General features: G+C 32.1%; 1 protein-coding gene and 1 non-coding gene across 7 annotated transcripts; one reads left to right on the top strand and one right to left on the bottom strand.

Moving 5' to 3' along the window:
* Nucleotides 1-9,313: 9,313 nt before the first annotated feature.
* TRNAS-AGA (transfer RNA serine (anticodon AGA)) lies at nt 9,314-9,395 on the bottom strand. Its single transcript has one exon. It is a non-coding gene; the product is annotated as a tRNA-Ser (tRNA).
* Nucleotides 9,396-9,547: 152 nt separating this feature from the next.
* LOC112013250 (DNA-repair protein XRCC1) lies at nt 9,548-17,078 on the top strand. 6 transcript variants are annotated; one of them, XM_065772537.1, is made up of 8 exons: nt 9,548-9,676; nt 10,147-10,464; nt 10,615-10,838; nt 12,846-12,954; nt 14,196-14,293; nt 14,428-14,538; nt 15,210-15,296; nt 16,619-17,078. In XM_065772537.1, exons 2-8 carry the CDS (start codon nt 10,287-10,289, stop codon nt 16,949-16,951), a joined length of 1,140 nt encoding a protein of 379 aa, XP_065628609.1. In that variant the 5' UTR covers nt 9,548-9,676; nt 10,147-10,286; the 3' UTR covers nt 16,952-17,078. The 6 variants fall into 6 exon arrangements, with proteins under 6 accessions (XP_065628609.1, XP_065628605.1, XP_065628608.1 ...); XM_065772533.1 differs by having other exon boundaries at nt 9,549-9,676; nt 10,172-10,547; nt 10,650-10,838; XM_065772536.1 differs by having other exon boundaries at nt 9,549-9,676; nt 10,147-10,547; nt 10,650-10,838; nt 14,208-14,293.
* Nucleotides 17,079-19,257: the final 2,179 nt, after the last annotated feature.

Here is a 19,257-nt window from a genome sequence, read left to right as displayed (position 1 = left end):
GAAATATTTGATTTTTACTTTAATATAAACGATTAAGATGAATCGATACAAATTCATAAAATAATGATCTACTTGAGAATAAACAAAAAGAAATCTATGTCAAACAATTAAAAATCTAGAAACTTGAAAATTTATACCTTATTGTCCATTTGAGACAAAAAAAAAAAAAATTATTTGATCATGAATAGGAATGTGCAGCCAACCCACCAACCTGCTAGGACTGACCTGTCCCAACCCAACTCATCGGGTTGGGTTATGTAAATTTTTTTAATGGTGGGTTGGGTTGGGTTCAAGTCATAACAATCACAAACTCGCCTAACCCGACCCACTTATAGATTTAAATTTTAAATTATATAATTTAATATATATTTAAAAATATATTATATAATTAATAATTTCTTTATTTAGCTTTTTTCCCCTATTCGGCTCTTCCTATATAAAACTCAATTGCCTTGCAAATCCTAACAATCTTATTTCTCTCTCTGTTGCCTCCCACTTCACTCCTATTTGTTTATAACTGAGTTTTGATACTAATTCATGTATATTTTGTTTATCAACTCAGTTAGATATATTTTGTTTATAACTGAGTTGGAATATATGTTCATGTATATTTTGCATGGTTTTAAAAACCGGACTAGACCAGCCAGTTCAACTGGTTCAACCAGGAACCAGACCTTAATCCGATCCGGTTATTAGTTAAAACCGAAAATGAAAGAAAATCTGGACAAACAGTACAAACCACAAATTCATCCGGCATAACTGGAAACCGGTGCGGTTAAACTAGTTTTAGCACTTCTTCATAAATACTTCAGCTGTTGTGTTTTTTAACCCAAAAAATAATAATAATTCAAAGAGAGATCTTGTTTCAGATTTAAGAAGAGAGGTTTTGATTTTGAAAATGCTCTCTCAGTATGAAGTGGTGAAGCCTAAGACACCCACAGTGACCCTAAAACATCAAATTTACTTTACTTACCTTTTGCTCTAAAGAAAAAAAAATAGATTTACTATATTTGTGTTGAGGAAGAACCAAAGAAGCCCAAAAATAAGTAGATTTGTAATGATCTGCTGCTTCAATTGAGCTTTTTTTTACTACTCTTGCCTCTTGCACATGCTCATATTCACGAGAGAGAGAGAGAGAGAGAGAGAGAGAGAGAGAGAGAGAGAGAGAGAGAGAGAGAGAGGGGGGGGAAAATGAAAAGAAGTATTGTTGAAACTTTAACCAAACGTGTGGCAGTGGTTGTATAGATTTCAAAATGTGTGGTAGTTGGGATATTTAGTTTTTTTTTTTTTTATATACAATATAGAAATTATACTCTAATTTAATCTAATTGTATATGTGTGTGAAACTCTCTCCTGAAAACTTGAACCCCGGCCTTCGCCTCCCACACTCCACAAGCACTTATACTTGTGTGGAGTGACTATCACACTAAGGGTATGCGGTGATCAAACAAACCCTTAGTATTAACGTGTAGAATGTGTGGAGAGAAAAAAAATCAAGTGGGCAATGATATTAATACCCATTGGTGCACTTACTTTTTGTTATTTGAAAGGTTAAAAAATAACTAAAATATTTTATAGTGGGTTGTGGGTGCTTGTATATATTTTTTTTTGTTTTTGTTTTGGTTGAATTGTGTTGAGTGGTGTCTAAAACTTGGTAAGCTAAAGTTCCATGTTTATTGTGGAGCCTGTTAGTTAAAAAGGTATGGTAGTCCTCAGGAGTGGGCTCGGGGCTCAAAGGCCCAATCCGAGAACACGTAGTTATCCGAGGACAGCCTAAAAAAGTTTCATTCTTATCAAATGAGTAGTACGAAAGAAACGAGTAGATATTATATACAGCGGCATAATACACGTCCGAGGACACCAAAGTCCGAGGTCAGGGTAACCTTCATGTTAGCGGAAAGACTCCACCAAGTTTATCTAAACTGGAAATTGGGTATAGCTTAAGGAGACGTCGGGGAAGGTAGCAAATATCTTCTAAAGGCTATCACCTCCACATTAAATGCTTTCCAACTAACACTCTGGCCGCATTAATGTGGAGGTGATACCTGAACAGTAACTAAGCAGCTTTATGACCACTAAACTGAAAGTTCCGGTAAGTACTAGATAGGACAGAAAGGAGCTCCCAGGATAAGAACTACACGTGTACGATGGAAACAGGGGAAAAACGGAGTATATAACATAGGAACGAAGGAAACAAAGGGGGCTTTTTAGAACAGAAAAACAAAAGGAAGAAAAAAAGAAAGAGAGAGACCAACTGAAAGAAAGCCGAGGATAGTTTTCCTCAAATAGCAAACCGAAAGTATCCCTTATTACCTGATGAGTAGAATCTTTCCTGAAAAACAGTACTAGTTCTTGGACCCATACTCTAAAAATTTATTGTTTGGGCTTATTGGGCTAAAAACCCATCACTCAGGGTCAATCCAAATTGGGTCCTTACAATTGGCGCCGTCTGTGGGAAGAATTTGATCTGTTGAGAAGGAAGGGCAGGTGTGATACTCACGATGGAAGAGGGAGTACCGCAGCAACCGTTGGCGGGCCCGCAACAGGCAGATGCTAATCAACACCAAGTAGAGTCTAGTACGTTAAAACCATTCACATAGTTTCTTTATTTAATAACACTTATTAAATAATGACTGATTTCTAATTGGGTTAGCCTTTTGGGCCTACCCAATTGGGCTTTAGTTTGTGGCTTGAGATGGGACCAAAGGGACCAATAAGACACTAGCTCCAATGGGCCTTGGACTTTTCCGTCAACTCTTGACAAGTCCAAAGTTACCATTAATTATATTCAATACCACTATAAGAATATAATTGCACTCTAGGCCTTATCTATAAATTATTTCCCAAGACTTTATTATACATTTATGTGTGGTAGTTGGGATATTTAGTTTTTTTTTTTTTTTTTTTAATGTATACAATATAGAAATTATACTCTAATATAATCTAATTGTATATGTGTATAAAACTCTCTCTTGAAAACTTGAACCCCGGCCTTCGCCTCCCACACTCTACAAGCACTTATACTTGTGGAGTGACTGTCGTACCAAGGGTATGCGGTGATCAAACAAACCCTTAGTATTAACGTGTAGAATGTGTGGAGAGAAAAAAAATCAAGTGGGCAATGATATTACTACCCATTGGTGCACTTACTTTTTGTTATTTGAAAGGTTAAAAAATAACTAAAATATTTTATGGTGGGTTGTGGGTGCTTGTATCCATATTTTAAAAATTTGTTGTTTTGGCTTATTGGTCTGAATTGTGTTGAGTCAGGTGTCTATCCAAGTTGGTTCGCTTAAGTTCCATGTTTACTATTATTTAATTTTTTTTGTTAAAATGACCAGTTATAAAATTATTTATTTTTATTTTTATTTTTATAATTATTAATTTAATTATTTATGACATCACTGGTTCGACCAGAAAACTGGTAACTAGTCCCTTTTTTAGTTCTTTCATTGTATTAGTTTTTAAAACCATGATATTTTGTTTATCAACTCAGGTGGTAAGTGGGATATATTTTTTTCTGCTCAATTTAATAATAATAGTATTAAAAAATTAAACTAAAATAAAAAAGTCAAACCCATGGGTTCAACCTGACCCAACTCGATGCATGTGGGTGGGGTTGGATTTTTTTTTTAACCTACTATGGTGAGTTGGGTCAAAAAATCCCCTCAATCCGACCCATACACACCTCTAATTATAAATATAAAAATATAATTTTAGTTCAAATTTAAGAACTTAGATTCCTTGTAAAGACTTCTAAAAATTTACCTAAATTAATTTCATAAAAATAATAACAAGGATTAATAAGGAAAATATAAAATTTTATTTTAGTTTTATTTGAGCAAATACAAATAAAAGTTTTAAAATATTGATATTTAAAAACTTTCATTCTTATAAAATAAAAAAAAAATAAAAATGTGAAAGTTATGTTTGGTTTATTTATACTAAATATATAATTAAAAGTATATATTCATAAAAGAGAAATGCTATTTTTGAGAGAGAGAGAGAGAGAGAGATGGTGATAAAAACGTGTACTACAAATATTACCAAAAAAGCTTGGATGCCATACCAATCAATCAATTATGAAACTATATCTTTCAAATTTCAACTCCAAAACAAGCTAGGGTAAACTTACAACTCTAAATTTGGTGGAGCAGTATTTTTCAAATTCAATCAAAAGAGAGAATAAAAAATTGAGGATATAGTTCTATTGATTCTACTTTTCACTGGGTAAAATGAGAAACTCTTTATGTATATGACTATTTCCTCTATGTATGATCGAGCTAAAAACGAAGAGACAGAGCACATGGAACTCATTAGCAACAAGAGTTAACAACAATATTTTCTTAAATTATTATATTATACATTAGCACCTTTAAATAGTTGAAGTCAATTATGGTTCTCTATTAATGTTAGAATCCATGCAAAGAACACTGAAGATTATATAGTAATAACGAGTAAGGTGGCAATTCGTGTTTCCGTGTCGGGTTTGTGTCATGTCAACTCATTAATATTCGATTATATGAGTAAATGCTAACTTTACTTATTTATTAAATGGGTCAAGATTTTTCAACCCTAAAACAACTCATTTATTAAATGGGTTAGTCTTGTATCAATTTGTTTAATCAAAATTTATCAAAATGAAAAAAAATAAATATGAAAAAACAAACAAATAAATATTTTTAATATAAAATTTAGAACGAAGGAGTAACTGTATTACAAATAATCATTTAAAACTAAAGCATATCTCAATATCACAAATAATCAATCACAATATGTCAAAGAAAATAAACTACAACAACAAATAATTTTATATACTTAGGGTTTGAAGGGTATATTGGTAAAATGTAATTTAATTAAATGGGTTTGATGGGTTAAAAGTGTTCTATGGGTTGAACACTAACCCAACCTATTTATTAAATAAGTTAGTTGTGCCAACCCGAATATTACACAAATCTATTAAACCTCAACTTATAACTTGCTAATTTCGTGTCATGTCGTATCAGATTCATGGGTTGTGTCTAATTTTGCCACCCCTAATAACGGGACAAAGTTCTATTTAAACTAAATAATTGTGCAAACATATTTATGAATTTTTATTAATTAGGAGAGGTAGACTATTGGAGTTTTTTATTTTATTTTATTTTATTTTGTTGGGTTAGTTTCTGAAGTAATTTTCTTTGTATGGCAACTCAAATATTTTAAAGGATAATGTTTTTTTTATTATTATTAAAAGTGATCATTTAAGTTAATATTAATAGAATAATTTTTAGTTTCTCAAAAAAAGAAGTTAATATCAATAATTCTTCTAATAATTTGTTTATATTAAAAGTGATCATTTAAGTTAATATTAATAGAATAATTTTTAGCTTCTAACAAAAAAGAGTTAATATTGCATTAATGTGGAGGTGATACCTGAACAGTAACTAAGCAGCTTTATGACCACTAAGCTGAAAGTTCCGGTAAGTACTGGATGGGACAGAAAGGAGCTCCCAGGATAAGAACTACACGTGTACGATGGAAACAGGGGGAAAACGGAGTATATAACATAGGAACGAAGGAAACAAAGGGGGCTTTTTAGAATAGAAAAACAAAAGGAAGAAAAAAAGAAAGAGAGAGACCAACTGAAAGAAAGCCGAAGATAGTTTTCCTCAAATAGCAAACCGAAAGTATCCCTTATTACCTGATGAGTAGAACCTTTCCTGAAAAACAGTACTAGTTATTGGACCCATACTCTAAAAATTTATTGTTTGGGCTTATTGGGCTGAAAACCCATCACTCAGGGTCAATCCAAATTGGGTCCTTACATTTACTATTATTTAATTTTTTTTGTTAAAATGACCAGTTATAAAATTATTTATTTTTATTTTTATTTTTATAATTATTAATTTAATTATTTATGACATCACCGGTTCGACCAGAAAACTGGTAACTAGTCCCTTTTTCAGTTCTTTCATTGTATTAGTTTTTAAAACCATGATATTTTGTTTATCAACTCAGGTGGTAAGTGGGATATATTTTTTTCTGCTCAATTTAATAATAATAGTATTAAAAAATTAAACTAAAATAAAAAAGTCAAACCCATGGGTTCAACCTGACCCAACTCGATGCATGTAGGTGGGGTTGGATTTTTTTTTTAACCTACTATGGTGAGTTGGGTCAAAAAATCCCCTCAATCCGACCCATACACACCTCTAATTATAAATATAAAAATATAATTTTAGTTCAAATTTAAGAACTTAGATTCCTTGTAAAGACTTCTAAAAATTTACCTAAATTAATTTCATAAAAATAATAACAAGGATTAATAAGGAAAATATAAAATTTTATTTTAGTTTTATTTGAGCAAATAAGAATAAAAGTTTTAAAATATTGATATTTAAAAAATTTCATTCTTATAAAATAAAATAAAATAAAAATGTGAAAGTTATGTTTGGTTTATTTATACTAAATATATAATTAAAAGTATATATTCATAAAAGAGAAATGCTATTTTTGAGAGAGAGAGAGAGAGAGAGATGGTGATAAAAACGTGTACTACAAATATTACCAAAAAAGCTTGGATGCCATACCAATCAATCAATTATGAAACTATATCTTTCAAATTTCAACTCCAAAACAAGCTAGGGTAAACTTACAACTCTAAATTTGGTGGAGCAGTATTTTTCAAATTCAATCAAAAGAGAGAATAAAAAATTGAGGATATAGTTCTATTGATTCTACTTTTCACTGGGTAAAATGAGAAACTCTTTATGTATATGACTATTTCCTCTATGTATGATCGAGCTAAAAACGAAGAGACAGAGCACATGGAACTCATTAGCAACAAGAGTTAACAACAATATTTTCTTAAATTATTATATTATACATTAGCACCTTTAAATAGTTGAAGTCAATTATGGTTCTCTATTAATGTTAGAATCCATGCAAAGAACACTGAAGATTATATAGTAATAACGAGTAAGGTGGCAATTCGTGTTTCCGTGTCGGGTTTGTGTCATGTCAACTCATTAATATTCGATTATATGAGTAAATGCTAACTTTACTTATTTATTAAATGGGTCAAGATTTTTCAACCCTAAAACAACTCATTTATTAAATGGGTTAGTCTTGTATCAATTTGTTTAATCAAAATTTATCAAAATGAAAAAAAATAAATATGAAAAAACAAACAAATAAATATTTTTAATATAAAATTTAGAACGAAGGAGTAACTGTATTACAAATAATCATTTAAAACTAAAGCATATCTCAATATCACAAATAATCAATCACAATATGTCAAAGAAAATAAACTACAACAACAAATAATTTTATATACTTAGGGTTTGAAGGGTATATTGGTAAAATGTAATTTAATTAAATGGGTTTGATGGGTTAAAAGTGTTCTATGGGTTGAACACTAACCCAACCTATTTATTAAATAAGTTAGTTGTGCCAACCCGAATATTACACAAATCTATTAAACCTCAACTTATAACTTGCTAATTTCGTGTCATGTCGTATCAGATTCATGGGTTGTGTCTAATTTTGCCACCCCTAATAACGGGACAAAGTTCTATTTAAACTAAATAATTGTGCAAACATATTTATGAATTTTTATTAATTAGGAGAGGTAGACTATTGGAGTTTTTTATTTTATTTTATTTTATTTTGTTGGGTTAGTTTCTGAAGTAATTTTCTTTGTATGGCAACTCAAATATTTTAAAGGATAATGTTTTTTTTATTATTATTAAAAGTGATCATTTAAGTTAATATTAATAGAATAATTTTTAGTTTCTCAAAAAAAGAAGTTAATATCAATAATTCTTCTAATAATTTGTTTATATTAAAAGTGATCATTTAAGTTAATATTAATAGAATAATTTTTAGCTTCTAACAAAAAAGAGTTAATATTAATAATTTTCTAAAAAAAAAGTGAATATTAATAATTTATAATATAGTAATAAAATGCCATACCAATCAATTAATTGTGAAACTATATCTTTGAAATTTCAACTCCAAAACATGCTAGGGTAAACTTACAACTCTAAAAATGGTGGAGCAATATTTTTCAAATTTAATCCAAAGAGAGAATAAAAATCTGATGATATGGTTCTATTGATTTTACTTTTCACAAGGTAAAATCAGGAACACATTATGCATATGACTATTTCCTGTGTGCATGATTGAGCTAAAACCAAAGAGATAGAGCACATGGAAGTATGGAACTCATTAGCAACAAGAGTTAACAACAACGTTTTCTTAAATCATTATATTATATATAAGCACCTTTTAAATAGTTGAAGTTGATTACAGTTCTCTGTTAGAATTCATACAAATAACAATGAAGATTATGGGTTTGTTTAGATATTGCTTATTGTTGAAGACCGAAAACTAAAAATACTATAGCAGAATAATTTTTAAATGTGTGAATAATACCTTGGGACCAAATTTTTAAGTTTTTTTTTTTTTTTGCTTAATAAAGTACTTGTGGGTCCCGTAAACAGTGCATGAGACCTACTGAAAAATGCACAATGTAGCTGAAAACACTTTTCAACTCTATTCAAATGTTCACTATGCTTTTATTTGGATAGTGCTGAAAAGCACTGCGTTTGCATTTCCCGTTTTCTTCTTCTTCTTTTTTTTTTTTTTTTTTTTTTTCTTTTTGAGAAGAGCGTTTCACGTGTACTGTGGGTCCCGTGCAGGAAGAGAAAGCAAAATTATGCTTTTCCAGTGGGTCATGTGCACTGTTCATAGGACTTGCAAATACTTTATTCATAAAAAAAAAAAAAAAAAACTTTAAAATTAAGTCATACAGTACTATTCACATATTTAAAAATTATTTTACTATAATATTTTCAGTTTTTAGCAAAATAAACGATATCCAAACAGACCCTATATAGTACTAACGGGACAAAGTTCTATTTGAACTAAACAATTGTGCAAAAATATTTATGAATTTTTGTTAATTAGGAGAGCTGGACTATTGAAAGTTTTTTTTTTTGTTTGTTTGTTTTTGGTTGGGTTAGATCCTGGCAATCTGGCATACATGTTGACCTTCTCAAGTAATATTTTTTGAATGACAACTCAAATATTGGAAACGATAATGTTTTTTTATTTTTTTTATTAATAATGATCATTTAAGTTAATATTAATAATTTCTTCAAAAAAAAGAGAGTTAATATTAACAGTATAATTTTTAGTTTCTCAAAAAAAAAAAAAATCATATTAATAATTCTGCTCAAAAAGAGAAGTGAATATTAATAATTTATAATTTATAATATAGTAATAAAATGACCTATAAGAAAAGAGTGAATGTATAAATAAAAATCGTGGACGGTAGGATTCGAACCTACGCGGGGAAACCCCACATGATTTCTAGTCATGCCCAATAACCACTCTGGCACGTCCACCTTGACGGCCCTCGAAACTGAAAATACAAGTTCGATAAAATATTAAATGTGTCATATTGTAAAGAAAAATTACAAATGGGTGCCAAACACTAATTACACCGAAGAGGTGGCTTTTAGCAACCAAAAAAAAACAGCAAAGAGGTGGCACTAGAAAAGTGAAAAGAATAAAAAAAAAAAAAACAAAGCTGAGAGCAAACGTGCAAGTCTCCATTTTCTGTACGGACTCAAGAGTGAGAACCCACATTTATATTCCCAGGCAAACAGAAACCCAGCCAAGAAGAGTTAGTTTTTCTTTTCATTACTCTCAACTTGTACAATTTTTTTTGTTACACTCATAAGTATTTGCTTGACATGTTCTTTTGGTACCCAATTTGGTCCCTTAGGTCCTTGATTTTTTTTTTTTTTTTTTTTTTAATGGGGTACAATCTGATAACATTGTCTATAGCTTTATTTTTTTTTTTTTTTTTTTTTTTTTTTTTAATGGGGTACAATCTGATAACATTGTCTATAGCTTTATTTGTTTCTGAACATAGATAGAATCATGGGTATGTTTTATATAAAATAAAAATTGACATTTCATTTTTTTTCTTTTTTTGGTTGATAAATTTTGTCTATTCATGCATTGTGCAATATTTTGTTGGGAAAAACTGGAAATTGCCTTTTGATATGGTTCTTGTTGGGCTTATACAAAAATGATTTCTAAGCAGTTAGTTTTAAGTAGAATTGTAAAGTTTGTCAGTTATTTGTGCAGGTTGTAACAACTTTTACTTGCACAGGTTTCTGGTATATTGTGTGAAATTGGGAGTTTGGGACTGTGCCTGTGTGTTTCTATTGTCATCTTCAGTATAGTTTTTGATTGGAATAGTTTGAGAGATTTTAGTGGTGTTTGATATGTCTGATACAAAGAAAAGTCTGGGAAGTGGTGGTAATAAGGGTGGGAAGAGAAATCTTCCTTCATGGATGAGTTCAAGAGAGAATGATAGTAAATCTGGTGGAAATGGGGATAGTGAGGCTGAAGAAAGTAATGAAGGTGAGAAGCCTAAGGAAGTGAAAGGGCGCGGTAAAGGAGGTAAGGGCAGTGCACCTTCAAAGGAAAGCGCCAAAAATGATTCTGTGTCGAGTTTGCCTGCCACGAACTTCTCCAAACTTTTGGTAATTGATTGATATAAAAATGGGATTTGTCAATTTTTGTGGTTTAGTGTGTTGTTTGGTGTGTCAGGATTGAGCCAATGTGAGACCCTTTTGTGTGGGCAGGAAGGGGTAGTGTTTGTGTTGTCGGGATTTGTTAATCCTGAGCGCAGCAATTTGCGATCACAAGCACTGGAAATGGGAGCAGAATACCAGCCTGACTGGAACCCAGATTGCACTCTCTTGGTTTGTGCATTTCCCAACACGCCAAAGTTTCGACAAGTTGAGGCAGATTGTGGGACCATTGTTTCCAAGGTGACTCTCTTTCTCTTTTTATAAATGTTTTTGAGAATTGTTGAAAGTGAGATGGAACTCCATATAATTATTCGATATTGTCAAAAATTGAGTGCAAGCATTGGTCTGTAGGAGACTCAGTGACACTTCGTGCTCTAGTTAATTTATGAATTATCTATTTCTTTATATTTATAAGCACTCTGCGATGGTCTATACCTCCTTACTTGTTGTTTCAACTTTACGAAGCATTGCAATATGCTTTTGGGATGTCTTGTTTTCCTTGCCCATTTTCAGATTTTCTTGGGATCACTTTTCCAATTTTTGTTACTGTTTGATTGGTTCATTCCTCTCTTGGGGTTGAGATCTTCAGTTGCTTTCTTAACGCTATTTTTTTTTTATGATTTGTCATCTGGCCCATGATGGAGTTAATTGGGATTCCTTATTTTTTTCACACCAATCATGATGATGCATTATTATTAGAGCTAGTTCCTCTTGATCTTTTTTATGAGGTTTCTTTGATAATGCCTTTGTATCTTTTGCAGTAAATGTCATTTGTCATATGAGTTTCTTACTTTCTTTGTACTGTCCATTTAAATCACCCCTGAAAATTTTCTCCTATTAAGCTCATCTAGCATTATATGGTTGCCTTGTCTTGGATTGTCAACATAATGACATCTAATGCATGTGGCATGCTTGGAAAGAGTAGAAATTATAAGGAGAGTTATTCTTGTGATTATTGTTAAAAAAGCTATTGACTCAGCACATCAACTCTTACTCCATTTTATGACTTTATTAAAATGGTAGCCCATCTCTTACCTTGCTGTATTCGTTGGTCTAATTCTGATGCTATATCATCTTTCTTCAAAATGGGAGTTCGAAGTTTTGATGCTCATGGGGTTAATCATTGACTGTCTCTAGATTGAATGCAGTTATGTGTAAGTAATGTCCTAGGTTCTTTCAGTTCATTATGTGTATGTAAGCACGAACTAATTCAGGAAAGTGTTAAATTGGACTTGGTGGCAAGAGAGTAACAATATAAGTTAAAGTGCAACATTATTTTCAATGTGGTTAGCAGTAGTCTTAAGAAGCTTTTGGTCATTACTATTGGTGTCATTTAAAGCAACGCATGATTTGTTACTCTTTTGTTATTCCTGCTTGCATCGGTACTGTTTGGGTGGAGAAGAGGGTAAAGGATGATGGGGATTTCATATGGTGGTCTATAAAGGGACATAAGGTCTTACTTTCTGGCCTAGCAGGGTGGTATGGTGTGTTGACAATTTGAAATGTATCTTCCAGTCATCCAATGGTGCATTCCCACTCCTTAATGTGAGATAAATGACATGGCTTGAGATTGATTGTTCTTTTGTGCTTTTTGTTTGCTTCTAGATTGGAAACAGAAGGTGGATCCTTTAACTTAGGAAATCTTCCTCTTAGGGTTCTTTAGGGGTTCTACTGTCCCGTTTTGGAATCCTTGATTATGATTTTGAGAGCTTGAGATCACTTTTGTTTTTATTGTGGATGGTTTTCTTTGTGTCTATTTTCATTTGGCTTTAAAGGCAACATTTGTTCTTTCCATGAGTATGTTTTTCCCATTCCCACTGAAATGTACATCAATTTACAATGAGTAAAAAGTTTCTTCTGGGGTTCTTAAAGAATTAAATAGTTGAGGAGCACATAACAACTTCCTAGGGAAAACAAAATACAAAAAACCACCAAACAAGGAAAAGATAAGAATATACAAATGGGGAGGAATGATTGCATATAAGTGATGGATATTTTTGCCATTGACTAGGAGGCTTAGTTATTTGCCTTTCAGGTTGGATAATGGATATTGCCTTGAGTACAGAGGTCTTTGATTAATAAGCTATATACCATTTAATGACCGGGGTACACTGCATATGGGCATCTTAGTCTCATTGAATTGGAGCAATCTTTTTGTAGTCTTATCATGCTCAACTTTGTTGCTGCTGCATTTATTAAATCAATTTATGCACTGATAAGCTGATGATACCTAGCTTGTTTGCATAGGAGTGGATATCTGACTGTTATGCCCAGAAGAAGCTTGTTGACATTGAAAATTTCCTTATGCATGCTGGAAAACCATGGCGGAGAAGCAATATTTCCAATCAAAGCCAAGGTAATATTATTTGCTTACAATTCATCTGATGGGTGGTGTTTGTCTTCTTTTTCCTTCTATCCATTTTCCATTATTTTTTCAACATAATGCTCAAATTTCTTACTCTTGTCCTTTCCCCACTGCCCAGCTTCGTAAAAAAAAGGAACTTTCCACTTTTTAGCACACTTGCTTTCATAAATTTTGGAGTTGACAGTTGATTGATCCATGTATACATATTACTGTGTAAGAAGAACTGCAGGAAGATCAGATATTGTTATACACCTAGTTGGATTTACCATAGATGGATCCGTTTTTTGATAGGTAAAAGAAAACTTTATTAAAGAATAAGACCCCCAGTACACAAGTAGCATGCTGGAGATACAGAAAGTTACATATTATGAAGTACAAGAATCTAAAAAATCTACGAAGTTAGAGCTCAAGTGTCCTGGGGTTTTGGAAATCCATTCAAACAAAGAATGCAATACAAGCATCTTAAGCTCTGTTGTTGATTGTTCCAAACCTTCAAAAGCATGGCTGCTCTGTTCACGCCAAATGGCCCACATGAGACACAAAGGAATAGCCTTCCAACTATTACCACTTTGAAACTTGCCAAACCATCCCATCCAACACACCACCAAGTCCACCACCCACTGAGGCACAACCTAATGCACCCCAAATAAACTCAAAACCAAAGACCATAACTCTCTAATATACTCACAATGCCGCAACATTTGATCAACACTCTCGCCACTCTGTTTGCACAAGAAACACCAATTAACCACCACAAGCCTATGCCTACAAAGATTATCTAGAGTAAGGTTTTTGCTTCATAGATGGATCCTTTAAATTGAGAAATTTGAATGTTACTCCAAATTACAGCTAGAGAGCGATATGTAGGTATCAAAAAGATAATGCAGATTGCTTTTCTGGATTTTATTAGCTTCAATTTCTTTGGGGTTTCTTAGGTCTGTGATCTATTTATTATCTACATTTGAATTGGGGCTAAGTTTTTAATGATTGGATTTTTATTCACATTTAAAGAATTATGTGGTGTTTCATTCAAATAAAAGATTTGTATCGTTCTTGAAGCAAATATGGTGCTTTATTTTTTGAAGAATAACAAGTATATCAGCTGTTGTAATTTAACACTGAAATGAGATGCCTGTTTAATTCATGCATAGCATGTGGTTCTAGGAGATCTTTTGGTCTTTAGTTTTTTCATTCTTTGGTCTGCATAGTTAGCTATGTTCTGAATTATAAAGCTTTTTTTGCAGATAAAATAGTATCACCACCTGGAAAATCCGAGAAGCAGGTTGAAAGAGGATCACACTCAAAGCCAACTGCCCCCGCTTCCTCGGAGGTTAGTTCTTATTCACTGCTCACTTGAGTAAATTGTTGTTGCTTATGCCTATCATTAATACAGGGTTTATACTGATTCTGTTCACTTTTGCGTATATTTTTATATTAACCCAAGTGTTGCTGTGTATTAAGCAGTGTCTAGCTTCTAATACCGCCAAAGAGTGCTTTTCCCCTTCTAAAGTGAAAAGGTGGGCTGTCGATGATTTGAGTAAAACCATCATGTGGCTAGAGAGTCAAGATGAGAAGGTACAAGGCCTTTGTTGCTGTTATTGTTATTATTATAAATTTGAAAAAAAAAAAAAAAAAAAAAAAAACCATTGACATGTTTATTTTTCATCATGTGGCTAGAGAGTCAAGATGAGAAGGTACAAGGCCTTTGTTGCTGTTATTGTTATTATTAAAAAAAAAAAAAAAAAAAAAAAAAAAACCCTACCCATTGACATGTTTATTTTGATATTGCTGTATTTAGAATGCTCTGATGTTGTAAATGATTAAGCCTGACTTGTTGATTTTCATTCTTGGTTTAACAATCTGAATCCTATTTTTGACTTTTTGACTTAGCTTCCAGTTTTTGTTAAGTGTCTTTTACTTCTTTAACCTCCACTTTTCCCCAATGTTTTAAATATGTTGTAATTATTATTTATTACTTTATATTTTATTACCATAGTAACATAGTGAGAATACCTTAAAATGGTGTAGTTCTTAAAATAAATAAAAATTTCCTCAGTTTAAACCAAACATTTGACTTTGTAGCTATTAGCAGTACTTTTTGGATTTGGAAACCATTTCTTCCTATTATCATTTGCATTAGAGGGCTGAAAGGTGTGTGGTCCCATATCTTGCCTACTTAATTGTTTACTTTCTTGCAATATGTTTTCAATAAATTTTAAATTGGTCTTAATTTTCCTTAACAACAGCCAGAGCCTAGCGAGATAAGGAAAATAGCTGCTGAAGGGATCTTAACTTGTCTACAAGATGCCATAGAATCTCTTGAACAAAAGCAGGTAACTGTTCTTATAGAAATGTATTTTGACCTTTAAATAGCATAGGTAGTTTTGTTTGATTTGGATTTAGATATCCTCCTGAAGAAAATACTTAGCACACTTTATTTCCATGTTTACTTGTCAATAAAACAAATTTAAAAACTTGGCACACAACGAAGTAGGGGCTTTTAACCGCAATTAAACTGAATTGATTGATTAGTACCAGTGATCTCACTTTCTCCAAGAAGACGAGGAAAAAGATTGATCTTTTAATTTATAGACTCTTTTACTATGGATGAAAATTGTCATTATTAATATATGTGCTCATGACGAGGCATGCAAAGAGAGGTGTTCTGCAATTACTTCACATGGTTGATCTTTTTTCTTTTTAAATCGTTTATTTTTAGTAACAGATTTATATATGTTAAGGGCTTTATCTATCAAAAACACAATGTAGGAAAGAATAAACAAATTTATTACTAAACTAAAGGATAAGACAGTTCGATGTATAAAGCGAACAACCCCTATACTCAAAGAGACATCAACTAAGTGGAAATTAAATTCTCATGGTAAAAGATACTCTTTATGTACATACACAAGTATTCAAGGAATAGTTCTTCATTACCAATATTTGTGAGCTTTATGTCAGGGATGAAACTTTTTTTCTGACCTCTAGTTCATTCTTATTACTTAAGCCATTGGCATCTTCATTCTGTTATATACGTGGGCGAGTGTTTCTCTTACTTCTGATGGTAGACACCATAGTAGTTAAAGCCAGTATCTTACTATTGCCACTATAAATCTGTCCTTTGTCGTTAAGAATGGCTTCATTTAGGCTGTCACAACATCTATGGATGGTTTCCCCACAATCCTTTTCAATATTTTCAGAGATTAATTTACTTTTTTCTTAAAAAAAAAAAGTATATTTTCAGAGGTTACTTTTAACTATACTAACAAGATAATTCATTATCAAGTACCCTGAAAAATGCAAGATTCCAGAGTCACAGTTGATTGCTGAAGAATTTTAACTCGGATGTGTACCTAGCAATTCATCTAAAACAAAAGATGTGTAGCTAGCAGTGGTTTACATACCTCCTAGAACACAAATCCCCTAAAGAAAACAGAAAATACAAAAATGAAGAGTGCCTTCTTATAATGAATATGTTCTCAGCTGCATTTATGTGGATTGCCATTTTGGGGACACATGGGAAGTTTAACCTTTGTAGTTTGTACCTCTTCTTTGACAATACCTTACCATTGTTGCTAGTGAAAAGATAAGAGTACTCTTCCTCTATGTGTTAACATCATTCTTGAACTTATATTTTGTTATGTCTGATTTTTAGGATACTAAGCAAGCAACCGAGCAGTGGAACTTTGTCCCTCGTGTGGTTGAGGAGCTGGCAAAGCTTGAGGGCACTGGAAATGATTTAGCCTCAAACTCAGAGGATCTTTGCAAACAGGCGAAGGCTTGTAAACGAATATATGAGCAGGAACTTAAAAATTTAGATGATAATCCTTCAACCAAGAAGAAAAAGCCAAAAACTGATGAAAAGAACCTCAGAACTAATGGCAAGAACAAGGATGTAACAGGATACGATAGTGATGAAACAATAGAGATGACAGAAGAGGAAATAGACATTGCCTACAAAGCCGTGGCATCTAAGATCAGTCAATGATGAGCCTATTTTTGTGTTGATGACAAAGGTGATAATTTTGCTTTGGCAGTACTAACATTGGATAATGACATTTTGTTTTCTTCTTGTGTAAAGTTTCCAAGCAAAGTCAAGGAATCTCTTTCTCGCACTTTTTGTATACACATTAACACTTAGAAAACTATATACACATGAATGCTCAGAGAGAAAGTGATGCCCGTAAAGACCACCATCCTAGAAACTCTCCCTTTAATAATCATTCAACACGTTTAGGAAACTCACCTTTCATTTCAATGTCCACCTTCATAATGGGGTGGGGAAAGTATATGTAACAAGGAGATAGACGTGCACGGACGAAATACAGAGATAGCATCTCTCACCACGTGCCATACTCCATGTGATTGTTGGTTTTGGTTAAGTGAAGTGGTAAAAAATTTTGTTGTTAATTAAGAGATTTAGGATTCGGTCTCCCACTACATTTAAAACAAATTGGTTTTAGCAATCATTATGGAAAGAAAGAAGGTAAGGTAATGAGATATTGCCACTATGGCCAAACCTAAGCCTAGTGCTAGTGTGTTTAACTTGGCATATTTTTATGGTTTATTTGGGTGACACATATGTTTTACATCTTTTAAAGCGTTTTTGTTTAAATTTTTTTCAAAAATAAAATAAAATCCATCCGTAGAAATAAAATTCATCCAACAAACACATTCTTGGTAGACTCTCATCCCAGCAATGGCCTTAGTGGTGGGCTATTTTAACATTATGAATAAATTACTCAAATTTACACCAAATTTCACAATTTACTAAAGTGTTTGATTGTTAGTGATGGACACTTTTTACCTACTATTTTTTATATGGAACTACCACTTCTTTTTTGCTTTTTTGTTTTTACTACTTACAATCAATCACTTCAATAAGTTATCAAATTGGGTGTGTCTATGGTACTGTTGTAACGTTATTTTTGTTTAGGAAGGAGGGGATATGGCATTGTAGAAGGAGGAAGCCTGCAATTCAGTACACTATTTTTTGGTGGAGAGAGAGGTTTTTAAAGAGAAAACTATTACTTTTATCTTCATTTTGTGCCTAAATATTCGTTTAAAATAGAGTTTATTTTCACTGATTTTTAAGGTTTAAAAAAATTAAGCTAGTCAAATATACAATTGTACTAACCTATCAAAAAATTTTAAAACCTATCAAAAAATATACAATTGTACTTAGAATAAGTAAAATTTTAAAAAAATGGTATACAAACTAAATAGGTTGAATAAATCGAAATACAATCTGACAAATAAACCCTAAAGGGACTTGTGTAGCATGCAAAAGTTTTCATTACTTGTGGTTAAAGCCTTAAAGGTATATTGTAATGATTTTAAAATTATAGGATGAAAATTTACGTGATAAATATTTTAGAATTTAGTTTGAAATTGGTGCAAATTTAAGCATATGTAGTCGCCTCCGAATTTTTTTTTTCCACATTACATACAGAATTGCTTGGTAGAGGGAGAGGTAGTTGAGAGAAAACTATAAAATTTCACTTTTATCTGCACCTATTGCCTAAAGATTCATTTGAGAGAATTTATTTTCATTTGCTCTGGCACCTAATTATTCCCTCAAGTTTGGGTATTTTTCTCGTGCCACACACATCACAAATAATTACAAGAAGAAATCTCTTGAAGATAACCCCTAGATGTTTTTTTTTTTTTGATAAAAAGGTAGTAACTTTATTAAGGCGAAGATAAAAACAGTACATCTTGAACTAGAGCAGACTCAATCATATTAGTTTTTTCCTCTATCCAAGTTACATAACTAACAATATTATTGGCATATTAAGCCAAGATGTGTGCTAGACGATTGTCTTGCCTTATAATATGGGAAAATTGTACTTGTCTAAATCCTGTAGTTTATGACATATCCCTTCAACAATAGTACTTATCATGGTCGGTGGCTCACTCATACCTTTCAGAGCATCAACCACAATTTGGGAGTCACACTCTAAGATCACCTCTTGTATACCCACGTCCCATATTGTGAAAGACAATGCCCCCAGCTTGTTTTTTGGTGTTGGGCCAAACTCACGTGAATGGGTGGAGTCGTGTTATTACCTCTCAAAATGGAGGTTCGATTGGTTATATTTTTCCTTTTAGATTAAGGGTTTTACAATGGAGTTACCACTTACTTAATTATTAGAATAAATAAGAAAATCAAAATTGAAAACATTCCTCATTTTATTGATTTGAGAATGAATGTACATTGATCATAGGAAATTACATGTCTTTGGTCCTAGATACAATTTAACATAAAGTACATGGTTTTGTTTCCTAGTTACA

Source organism: Quercus suber, unplaced genomic scaffold (assembly GCF_002906115.3).
Source record: "Quercus suber isolate HL8 unplaced genomic scaffold, Cork oak 2.0 scaffold_60, whole genome shotgun sequence".
NCBI classification, from domain to species: Eukaryota; Viridiplantae; Streptophyta; class Magnoliopsida; order Fagales; family Fagaceae; genus Quercus; species Quercus suber.
Note: the sequence above shows the minus strand (reverse complement) of the source record. Positions and strands in the feature narration are given on the sequence as shown.